Below are 12,390 nucleotides of genomic sequence, written 5' to 3'. Positions count from 1 at the left end.
TGCTGTATTTATCTGGTAGGTCAGGGGTGCTCACCATACTCCTCCCACCCGCCCAGCCCACTGCTACAGCTTGACTCTCACCCCTGTGGCTCCCCCAGCTCACAATGGTTCTTAAGTTCTCCCCTTTTAGTTTCCCTTTCTTCCTTCCTCTTCCCAAAATCTTTCTCTGTAAAAGAATCAAAACTAAAATGCAAGAAAGGCCTAGTGACCAGCTGTACCAGATAACTCAGGGGGCAGCCACAAGGAGCAGCTCTGTCAGCGTAGCAGAACAGTCCCCTCTCACCAGTCTCCTGAGGCCTCATCCTCTTCATATCAGGTCCTTGAGCACAGTTCTCTTATGCAGGCATCCAGCACCTCTCACAGCTCCGGTTGTCCCCTCAAGTACACACACACACACACACACACACACACACAGTACTCTTATGCAGGCATCCAGCACCTCTCACAGCTCCATCTGTCCCCTCAAGTACACACACACACACACACACACACACACACACACACACACACACACACACACACACCACGTGTAGATACAGAACCTAACACCAAGGCCACCTCAGAGGGTATTTACAGTGGGAAGGGCTCATAGGCCTGGACTTCTACTCTGGCAGGCTGGCTGCCACCTCCCCAAAGCTGCTGTTGGCTGACACATGAATAAGTCTTAAGAGTGTTCTAATGGCCAGTTCCCTCTCTGGGCCCCGTTTAGATCTAAGAGCTAAGTTGACAGAGGCCAATCTCCTTAGAGATTATTGCTTCTCCCAGAACCAAGTTCTATTAGTGCCTACCTTAACCTTGATAAGGACTATGGTTTTCCCTTCCCCTGACCCAAGTCTTGTAGTAGCTAGGCCAATGCCACCTCCAGAACCCCAAATCCAGCTGTTCAACTTACCTCATGGCATTGACCCAACACATGGCACTACTCCTTCCCGTGACCTGCTGGGGACAGGAGTCCTTGAGTCCAGAAAGGCTATTCATCCCAGGGACTGTGGGGAGGGACTGCACCCTGCATTTTCCAAGCTTGTGAGCCCCAAGGCCCCGGGCAGCTCCCAGCACTGCCCAGCTGCAGAGCAGCTCAGTCTGCTGCATGGGGGTGGGGAGCTGGGGCCAAAAGGGCTTCCTCCCTGTCTGGGACTTCCTGTTACTGGGCAGTCCCAAGGAGAAGGCATTTCATGACTTCCACATAACAAGGTCCTAAAGTCCACGTGGGGCCCAGGGCAGTACCCACCAGCCTGCTGGGTTTTGGCCCCCACTCACCACTGTAGACCTTGTGCAACTTTAGGGCTAACTGTGTTCCCACAGAGGGCACTTTCTGCTGGCAGTCCCAAGGCCACCTCACACTATCAGACTATGAAGCTCCTCACACCCTGGAGTGTCTGGTCTGAGGAAGCCAGTGCTAACGCTTCCCAGCCAAGCTGAAGCTTTCTGCTCTCCAGGAGACAGCTCTTTAGCCAACTAGCCCTTGGTGACTGGAGATCTTGGCAGCAGAGCTGGGGCTGCAGACATGGGGAAGACAGGAGCTCCTGCACCAGCAAGCTGCCCCTTCCGAGTGGCTGACACGCAGGTCTGTGCCTGTGAATGGTTAGGTACTTGTACAACCATTGGTGTTCAGGACTGTTAGAGTCAGAGCCAGAAAGCTAGGCAGGAGGATGCTCCCATCAAAGCTCAAGGGCAAAGCAGAGACCCTACCTCTCCTGACAACCCTGTAGTGTATGGACTCAGTGCCGCCATGAGATTGGCCCTCAGCCCCAGAAAGCCCCCTCTTCCATTCACCTCTTCCTATCCTGGGGTTGGGGCTCAGATGAGGAGAAACAGAGGTGCTCAGTGGCTTGGGTTGGAATTCCTGGCAGGGGTGGGTTGCTAGGGCAGGTAAAGGAGCTGGTTTTAAACATGGCAATGGTGGCGCATGCCTTTAACCCAGCACTAGGGAGGCAGAGGCAGGTGGATCTCTGTGGACCTCCTCAGGGTGGATGCAGCTCCCCAGCCTCCCTAAGCCTGAACCACGCTCTACCCTCCAAGGTTCTCACAGGCAGTCCCTGCCTGCTGCAGAGAGCTGGGGCAGGGAATGAATGGGGACTCAGGCCTCTTCTCGATGCCCTTCCCCTTTCCAGCAAGGCTGAGCTACAGGAGCAGCTGAGGAGCCCCTGGCGCACGCAGCAATGAGTACAAACCAGTTCCCAGTGGACACAAAGGTATCCAGGGGCTGTGGGCCCAGAGGACATGCCAGGCCCAGGGAAGTGTCCTGGAGGAGAGCCCTAGGCTTGCTAGAACAGAGAAAGGCTGAGGGAGTCACAGCAGGAAGTGCTCAGGGTGAGCTTCACAGGCAGCTTAAGGGACTCCATAAACAACAAGGCAGCCAGGGCTCGGGGAGAGGAGGGCAGAGATCCTTAAATCTCAACAGGAGACAAAGCAGGAGCCAGCTAGCTCTCTAAAGCTATGTTCCCCGTACCAGTTAAATGGGAGGGGGGATATAACCTAAGGTAGAGAGCGAACAGCAGGCCATGCCCCCCATTCTTGTCCCCATACTCTAAATGCAGCTGAGGCGCAAGTGGGTGATGGGCCACACCCACCCTGACCCCCAGCCAGGTCTCCAGCCCCAAGCCCCACCCCATAAGTCTACTGGGGAGTCAGAGCCCAAACAAGGAGTCTCCACAAGAGGCAGACCACTTTTGGACCCTCCCCTAACCCCATCTCTTAGGAGTCCTGTGCTATGTGACCTCGGCAGGCCCCTTGGATCTAGGTCAGTTTCTCCAAGTGCCTTCCTTCTCATCTCCCCAAATAGTAAACACACTGCCAGTCATGTTCTGGAAAAAGAAGACATTTAAGAACTCCCATGAGGGTCACTCCATAACCTTCACCTTGTGCTGTACCATGGAGGTGACCCCACACCAGAACCCAAACAGGAAGATGCATGTGGCAGGGGTGAGGCTGCTGTTACCAGGGTTAGGAAGTCTTGACTTCTGCTCTACCCTCCTTCCTGGACTGACGCCTTAAGTTCCCAAACTTGATGATCCCCACCACACCAAACCCAGACTCAAGACACGCACCAGAGATGGTAAGAGCTAGCCAGTAAAGGCAAGCATGGGGGGGGGGTGCCCTGGAGAGATGGCTCAGAAGTTAAGCACACTGGCTGTTCTTCCAGAGGACCAGAGTTCAATTCCCAGCACCCATATGGCAGCTCACAACCATCTGTAGGTCAGTTCCAGGGGATCTGATACCCTCACACAGATACACATTCAGGCAAAACACCAATGCCCATAAAATAAAAATAAGTTTTAAAAATTAAAAAAAAAAAAAAGCTAAACAGGGGCCCAGGGTTAAGGCCCAGAATACGAAGGATGAAGAATTTTCACTCAGGGCCCTGGCATGCCTCAGTCTGCTCAGGAGTGAGGCAAGCACTAACACAGTGTGTGATGGTTTGAAAGAAAATGGCCCCCAAAGGGAGTGGTTCTACTAGAGGGTGTGGTCTTGTTGGAGGAAGTGTGTCACCGTGGGGGCGGGCTTTGAGGCCTCTTTTGCTCAAGCTTCCCTCAGTGTGACTGACCGTCAACTTCCTGTTGCCTGCAAGCTATGGGACTCTCGGCTACTTCTCCAGTTCCACGTCTGCCTGCATGCCATCACACTTCCTGTCATGATGGTAATGGCCTGAATCTGTGAAACTGTAAGTGAGCCACCCCAACTAAATGTCTTCCTTATGTGTTGCCATGGTGTCTTTTCACAGCAATAAAAACCTTAACTAACACACAGTGGCAGGATCTATGGGGCCCAGAAGTGCTGGCCCTGCCCTGGCACCTCAGGCCTCATAGGAGGCTGACCCTGCAACATCAGTACTCTTCTGAGATTCAGACAGGATGGCACAAACTTGGCCCACAGGAAGAGATCAGTGGTATTGGATTGGAACCCACTCCTCACATCCATGACCCTTGTGCCCAGTCTGGTTTCTGATGACTGCATGTCTGCACAGCTCAGGCATTTTGTGTACCAAAGTCAAGGGTTGGGATGGGCGCTGAGGCCAGGGAAGGCTGGGAGCACCTCCAATGGGCAGCCTCAACCTTTCAAAAGAAGATATTTCATATCAGCCCCTCCTATAGGGCTTAGGTCCACTCCCCTGCCAGTCTAAGGCCCACCTATCCAACCCTCCATGACCTGGAGCTCTCTCCTGTTTCCAAGCCCCGTTGTGCCCATTATACAATGAGGAAGGACTTCTAGGATTCCTGGGAAATCTGTCCTGGGTGATCAAGTAGGTGGCCTAGAGAGCAGGTGCTCCTCTGGGTCATGTGGTCCAACATTCTAAACGGCTGCTCCCAAAGGATACAGCCACACCCTGTAACCTGTGAATATAACCTAGGTTGGAAGAGGGGTTTCCATGTAGTTTAAGGTTCCCATCCCAGATTAACCAATGGCAAACCTCCCTTAAGATGACACTGGAGTTGGGTGTGATGGCTCAGGCCTCTAATCCTAGCATTTGGGAAGCAGAGACAGGCGGGTCGCTATGAGTTTGGGGCCAGCCTAGTATACATAGAGTTTGAGTCCAGCCAGGCTTACACAGTGAGACCTGTCTTCAAAAGGATGACACAGGAGACCGTGTAAACACAAGGGACTGAAGTGAGACCTCCCAACGCCAGTAACCACAGAACAGGGAAGGTTTCCTCTACCAACCTGGTGAAGAAACACAGCCCTGCTTCTACCGTGGCTTTGCACCTGTGATTGCCAGAACTCTGAGGGGGTAAGCTCCTACTGTTGTCAGCTCTCTAGGGCATAGGACTCCATTAGTGTTGCCCCAGGAAGTGGGCCCAAATGGAGCCTCACCCAGGTTCTCCATGGGATGCCCAGTTGCCCTCTACTTTGGTCTGACCAACTTCCTGATATGCCCGGTCAGGGAAAGACCAGCTCACAATGCTGCATATATCTCAAAGGGGTGGCTCTAAGCTTGCTTCCCTGGATGCCGCATCTCTTTGGAAGCCTCTCATACCTGGTATTTCTCTCACTCCCAGACCTGTTCTTCTTTGACTCAATTAAGCTGTTTCAACCACAGAGCAAAAGCTAAGCCAAGGGATGTGGTGAGACCACCATTTCCTGCCCCAGGGCCCGTCATTCCCAAAAGCTACATCTTGAAAATGAAAGTCACTCCCTTTGAAGCTAGAACTACCTAGGACCTTGCCTTGTCTCTGGAATCACATCAGTAGCTCAGCCCAACCCACCAGTGTCAACAAATGTGGCTCCAGCTTTCTTCATGGATCTGAATCCCACTAAATCCCCAGGGGCCCAAGAGATGAACAGCTAGAAAATGTTGGCTTCAGTCATACACAAGGCCGCATCTCTAGTGTAGCTACAACTAGCACAGTCTTGAGCCCAGAATGTGTGACTCAGAGCTAAACTGGTGGACACAAGAATCTTTCACAGAATTGATGTCTATTTTGGCTATAGCCAAGGCTCACTGATGCCTTGGACCTTGACTGGGTGAGACCAGCTGCAAGGCTGGGCTGGGGTGCTAGGCTGCTACCACATGGCAGAGCACCCAAGGGAGCTCTCTACATCCTTTATGTCCTGGAATGTCTGACCAGGCCCTATATCATGGTTCCTCATAAGTGTGCCTGAGCTGGGTGGTGGCATGTCTCCTATGCTGAAGGCAAGCTGGGAAAGATGAGATCCAGGTCTCCTGGAGATCCCCAAACTCAGTGCAGAGTCTTCTCTGGCCAGGAGGGGGCAGCACACTGGCTTCAAGGAGGATGCCTGGGAAGAGTTCCATGATGACAACCAGGCCCAATATGGTCAGGGGTGGGCGGGGCTGGGGAGAAAGACGGGCAAAGTCTCCAGGAAATGCAGGTTGGCGTGATGCCTGCTGCGAGCCCGCTCTCCTGCCTCAAACCGCAAGCCAGCAGAGGCGTTTCAGGATTCACACTTCAGTTCATCACAAATACTGACAAGTTTCCACTTTTTAATTGCTTGAGAAGAAACTTTTTAGAGTGCTGACGTATAGGCCAGGTCCACCCCCGAGTTCCTGACACCTCACCCACAGCTGCAGTCTGCATCTATCATGGTCCCACCCACCTTGGCTCAGGAGAGCTCACTACTCCCCCACCCAAAGCAGCTAGCCTGGGCACTCCAGTGACCCAGGCCCTGCAGTAAGCATTAGGAGCTGCCGTCTGGGACTGGCACTCCGTTCTGAGCGTCCCACTAGTGAGCATCTCTTCACCCAAGTGACCGCTGTGAACAGAGTGGTTCAGTCTCTGGCTCCATCCCTTCCTCCTAGACTTCTAACTCACTCTGAGCCTCAGTTTCTCACCCGAGGAATAGGTCCCACAGCTCCCGTGTGGGGCCGTGTAGTGAGGTAATGGACCGGCTTACTCCAGGACACTAGGCTTCCACTGGCAACATCTTTATCAGGAAGTGTCAGAGGAGTGCTTTGGAAATGCTCTTGCTCTACATCAGGCAAGGCTTTCCCACCTCATTCTTATAGGTCAGGTAGATGCTCCATCATTCCTTCTACCCTTGGCTGAACTGCATCCCCACAGGGTCAGAATTTGATCCAAACACACCAGATTGCTACCCTCCCAGCTTTCCAAGGCCCCATGCACAGACCACTGTTGCTTCTGAAAGACATCTTCCAGCTCCTCACAGAGTCCGGCTTCCTTTGTATTCCTCCCCTCAACACTCTCCCCCAGTATCAGCTCTTGAGTCCAGGGACCTCTCTCTAAGTCCATCTCCTGCAAGTCCAGTGTCTGATGTAGGTATCAGTGTCTGATGTACGTCCAGTATGATGTACGTCCAGTATGATGTAGGTATCAGATTTTTCTCATAAGCCTTGTATATGTCCCAGTAGCTGGTGCCCCAAAACCTCATGACACTGAGTTCATGGTGCTCACTTGCCAAATGAAACCATCTAGACCAGTGCTTCTCAACCTGTGTGTCATGACCTCTTTTGGGGGGGTCACATGACCATTTCACAGGGATTATATATCAGATGTCCTGCATATCAGATATTTACTTTGCAAAATCACGGTTATGAAGTAGCAACAAAAATAATTTTATGGTTTGGGGGTCACCATAACATGAGGAACTGTATTAAAGGGTCACAGCATTAGGAATGTTGGGAACCACTGATCTAGACCCATGTGCCCGCCTTCTTCATTCTTGGAGGCGGAAGGGGCTCTGTTTACATGAAGATGTCCTTGAGCTATGCATCATGGAGTAGGCACTAATTCTTCCCTGGGGAGCTTCCCCTTACAGTGTCTGTACGGATAAAGCAAGGACAAGCACCCTACTGGGACAGCACACACTCATACCTTGCTCCTGAGCTTTCTGCTGGTCCTCTGAAAGCCACAGGAATAGAGCTGGGGACAAATGCTGCCAATAACATGTCAGCATGCCTGGAGAGACGCACCATCTCCTCTGAGATCACAGTCAAGCTGACCACTAGTAGGACAAAGAATGCAGCTAATGGTAGGGCCTTCCCAGGTCCACTTGCTCTACCTCTCCAACTCCCAGCAGCTGAGAGGACAGAGTTCACACCCACCAGCCCACCTATATCATAGCACAAGATGAGGCCAAGGCATGGGATCAGGAATGCAGAGAAGATTCTGCCTACAGCTCGACTGAGGAGACCCAGGAATCCACAGTTAACATTCTGTCCTCTTCATGGAGACACTGAGGTAGCCTGAGAACCTCACAGTCCCAGGTCCCTAGAAGGCATTTTCTGCTAAACTTTGTTTAGAACCGCCCCAGGGCCCACCCCTAGGCAGAAAGTCCACCTGCTGTGAGGACAGCAGCGCTGGCTCCCAGTCTCTGTAGACAAGCCAGGGCTCTGGGTAGGAAGGAGGTCAGGAGCCTGATGGTCACACCAGAAGACTCTGGCAAAGAAGCAGAGCTCCAGGCCTCAGTTTCCCCCTTAAGAACTGAGAACTCCTAGGAGCTGTCTGGCAAAGCACAGAGGGTTCAGGCTTCGCCACAGTCCCAGTGAAGCAAAGATGGGTGATCTTGAAGCCATGAAGTCCCCATGTCTCATACTCAGTGTTACTCGGGCTCCCAGGCACGAAGAACAAAGGGAGACATTCAGAGCACCGCTGTCCATGGGTAAACCCCACACCTTGAACCTCAGGATTCAAGCTGGCATCACCCTCTGTCTGAGGCTGCCTGTTAATAACCCATGGAAGTAGCCTCCTCTGACTCACACCCTTGTGACATCCATTCCACCAGACACAGTGACACATCGCCCGGCATCAGGAAGCAGCCTTTCATGTGAGTTAGAAAGCAAGAGGGTTGCACAGTGTCTCAGACAGAGGAGAGCTTGTGCAAAGGCCTGGGGTCGGGACAGGAGAAGGTGCATGCACCTTCAGACACGCAAGACAGAAGTGTCATGCTTGGGCATAGAACTCGGCGGAGGCAGAAAGGGTCTAAGCTCTGGGGCATAGGCACCAAGCAGGCCTACGCTCCAGTCCCATCTTGGTCCCTCTGTGCTGATGCAAGTCACTTTTCCCGAGATGCCTGCCGGTTGAGAGTGGAACTCTGAGGACCAAACCGAATGGCTCACAAAGACCTTGTCCCAGGCACTTGGCCCAGTACTGGGGCCAGAGTCCTCGGGGTGAGGGCACCCTGTTGAGATCTGATTCCCAGCTCCAGGACACAGAGACCATGAGGGAACACACTGGACACATTGTGTGTGGCCGTGAAGTTCACCCTGGGGGAGGGGATGAAGTGAGAAGTGAGGAAGGCAGTCAGAGACCCACCCCCACTGCTTCGTGCCAGAGCCATGGGCAGAGGTCAGGGGTCAGCTTTGGCACACTGAGTGAGCATCTGTGTCCTGGTCTCGAGCCACTGTACCAGACCTCCCACTGTAGCTGTCTGCTGAGGTTCCCCAGGATAGGCCTCCAGAGGCACCAGCCCTGACCCCTGTGGCTGTGAGTGGCCTTGACCTGCCCCGTTGTCTATTACTCAACACTTGGGCATTTTTCACATCGTGTTGGCCTCCTTCGGCAACACAAAATCAACAGCTCCCCGGATCTGCTCAGCCTGGACACTTTTACCCCAGTGAGTTCCAGGGCCCAGGGTCACCAAGCCTGACCCTCATCCTTAGCCTCTCTATACCCCGTGGGTTCCTGTGGTTATTCTGGCCCCGTCCACCCTGCCACAGGGAAGGCCCATTCAGGCGGAGGCGGCAGACCAGCCCTTCCTCCGCACACTGTCCACGTTACCTTCGGGTCTGTCTTAATCCATTGGATCTCTCCCCTTCCCCGCCCCCAAGCATTATTATTTTTAAGATGGTTCAAATTGTTTGATGCTGTTACCTAATTTTTATCCTGAGTTTATTTTATTCCTTAGTCTCTTGGATTTTATCACTTTTTACATCTTAGGTTTTGCTGTTTGTTCTTGTTGATAGTGTGATCACACACACACACACACACTCACACACACACATACACACACACTCACACACACTCACACACACTCACACACACTCACACACACTCACACACACTCACACACTCACACACACTCACACACACACACTCACACACACACTCACACACACACACACACACACACACACACACACACACACGCTGGGCAAGTGTTCTGCCACACAGCTATACCTCCAAGCCTCCTTTTCATGGTACAAGGTCTTGCTATGGTGCCCAGACGACCCTGAACTCGATCCGCCCTAGTGGTTGAGACAATAGGTGTGTACCTCTGAACAGGCTACCCCTTAGTGAATTTTTGGGTCTCCTTTTAAAGTAACACCTTGTCCTTTCATTGGGTTCCTCTTAGGGTCAGCCACACATCAAAGGTAGCACAGGTGACTGGGGCCTCAGTAGGCAATGGGGAGCTGCGGTAGCCAGATCTAGGTCTCAGGCTGGACAGCCAGAGAGAGCCATGGACAGGACAGAGGGAAGGCACTAGGGAACACACAGGAATAACTGCAGATTAGGACCAAAAGCAAGAAGGGGGTGCAGGCCAGACCCTGGCTTGCGGAACTGAGAACTGCCTGTTCCTCCTCAGCTGGGAACCCAGAGCCTCAAAGGCCTGTTGGTGGACACCATGACTCACAACCTAGTATTGGCTCCTGTCCTCACCCTTCAACACAGGCCCAGCTGGCCTAGACATTCCCAGGCACCCTCACACTACCCCATTGTTTGGAGGCCCAGTTGGGACAAGGGTCTGGCCGTGGGCCTTTGTGGGTGGGAAAGGGATCCAGACCTAGCCTCCTCTCAGCAGTCTGGTCTAGTCTTTGACAGTCAGAAGAGGCCAGTCACAGGGGAGGGGGCTGATCTCCTTCCCTACCCATCCAACAGCGCTATCCTGTCTCCTTACAAGGCCAGGCCTCCTACTCCCACCCTCTCTGGCCCCGAGAAGCACGAGGCGGCTGTTAAGGTGACTGGGCTTGGCCTCAGGTTCAAGGCCGTCATCCAGTCCTCTGATCCTGGCTCCCTCACACTGACCCCTGACCTCCTGTGCCATCCCTCCCCACACACTCACACCTGGCCTTCCACCCCAAGTCAGATGCCCCGTGCTCAGGCTGGTGACAGCGCCCTCAAGGTCCTCAGGCAGCAGGCGGTGGGGAGGCTTCTGAAGACGAAGGGGGGGCCTCTGGTGGCATTTATGCCCCATCGTTCCCTCCTTCAGAAGGGAGACTTGTCCAGTCTGAGTCCTTGACCGCCATAGCCTCAGATCCATGTAAACCCCAAGTCCTATGCTCTCCTAGCTACGCAGACTCCCCGTTCCCACCCTATTGTGGTGGTGCCTGGTTTCCCCCCCTGCCCCCCCCAGGCTTCCAGAAGTAAGGTGGCTTCTGGTGGTCAGCAGAGCCCAGGTCTATGCTTCTATGTGTCACCCTCTCTTCCTGGCTACAGATTGTCCATAGGGGCTGTAGCACAGCTCTCTCAGTGCTGCAAACACAGCCTCAGGATGTCAAGTCTGGCTCCTTCCTCCAGAGACAGACCACTGCCACCATCAGCAAAGAGAACTCCAGCCTGGGCTGTGTGGGGAGAGGGCTGGGCTGGGCAGAGCCTGAACCCCTAGACCCAGTCCTCACCTGGTTTGCTCCCTGTCCAAGGGTCCGTCTGTGAAACTTTACCTCTCCCTAGTTGCGTGACATCTCACCCCTCCACAGACCCCCCAGGCCCCCCCCAGACCCTCACAGGCCTCCATAGGCCTCCACAGGCCTGCTTTTTCACCCAACAGTCAAACTCCTCACCAATTTCCTCAGGGGATACCGCTGTAGGGTGGGGATATTGAGGTTGTCTACAGAGCTCAAAGTGAACTTTTTTTCCCCAGTCTTCTGAGACAGGGTCTCACTATTTAGTCTCAGCTGACCTACAGCTTGCCATGTAAGCCAGATTGGTCTCAAGTTTGCAGCCTACGAAGTAAGTACCATCACACCCAGCTCAGAGTGATCCTTAAAAACACAAACCAAAGGACTGAGGAGATGGCCCAGTCAGTAAAGCGCCGTCCACACAAGCATGAAGGCGTGAGTCCAGATCCTCAGCACCCACGTAAAAAACTGGGTGAGGTGGCACACATCTGTAATTCCGTACTGGAAGGTGAACAGAAACAGGAGGATTGCAGGGGCCTGTAAACCAGCCAGTTTAGCCAAATCAGGGGTTCCGTGAGAGACTCTGTCTCAAAAGCTAAGGTAGAAAGTGACAGAGGAAGACAGCCAACATCAGTCTTGGGTCCCCACATGTGTACACATATGTACACATGATTTCCCCCCTACAAAAACATAGACACATGCAAACATACATACAAAAATACACACATGTAAAAACCAAAAACCACAAAGCAACCTCAGTGCTCCCAGGACCCGCACTGGCCGGTACCGTTCCATTCTCCCACCTCCGAGCAGCGATCTTTTCCTGCTCCCCCTCCCCAGGGCACCCTGTGTTCCACTCTTGGGGGTCTTGCGTGGGCTGAGGCCTGGGCCTGGAGTGGGTCTCTTCCTGTCTCTCTGGACCCCAGCCCAAGGCTGGCTGTTCCCTTCATGCCCAGCAGAAAGAAGCCTGCTTGTAGAAGGATGTCTGAGGCAGGGCCCAGGGGTGGGGGCAGGGGAATGTCCTTTCTTAACCCTCTTCCTCCTCAGGCAACTTCCTGTCTCCGGAGGGGGCACAGCCACCACCAACCACAGCACTTCGCCCTCCTGGCGACATCTTTGAGAAAATGGGAAGATTGGTGTCAGAGATTGAACTCTCCTGAAGCCGAGCAGTGAGCCGGGGGACTCGGGGCTGAGCTCTGTCCAGTGGATACAACAGCAGACTCCACAGCAGGCGAACCCAGGGCTAGGCCCTCCAGTTGGAGCATGAGCCTCAGCCAGGCCCCACTTCCTTGGGCAGCTATAGCCTTGGGTCTGAGAGGGAAAGGGCATAGTCCTAGAGAAGCCGGGAGGGTAGGCTATTC

General features: G+C 53.5%; 1 protein-coding gene across 2 annotated transcripts in view; it reads right to left on the bottom strand.

Moving 5' to 3' along the window:
* Sh3bp2 (SH3 domain binding protein 2) overlaps positions 1 to 12,390 on the bottom strand; it is a 35,876-nt gene that overhangs the window by 17,791 nt on the left and 5,695 nt on the right. Inside the window, exon 1 of one of the 2 annotated variants that reach the window (XM_021226479.2) lies at positions 893 to 1,076. The exons of the other annotated variant lie outside the window; for it this stretch is intronic. Coding sequence (XP_021082138.2) covers positions 893 to 978 — 86 coding nt within the window. The 5' untranslated portion in view covers positions 979 to 1,076. Of the gene's footprint in view, positions 1 to 892; positions 1,077 to 12,390 lie in introns of those variants that run through there. 2 annotated transcript variants of the gene reach the window in all.

Source organism: Mesocricetus auratus, unplaced genomic scaffold, assembly GCF_017639785.1.
Source record: "Mesocricetus auratus isolate SY011 unplaced genomic scaffold, BCM_Maur_2.0 Super-Scaffold_100006, whole genome shotgun sequence".
In the NCBI taxonomy this organism is placed as follows: domain Eukaryota; kingdom Metazoa; phylum Chordata; class Mammalia; order Rodentia; family Cricetidae; genus Mesocricetus; species Mesocricetus auratus.
Note: the sequence above shows the minus strand (reverse complement) of the source record. Positions and strands in the feature narration are given on the sequence as shown.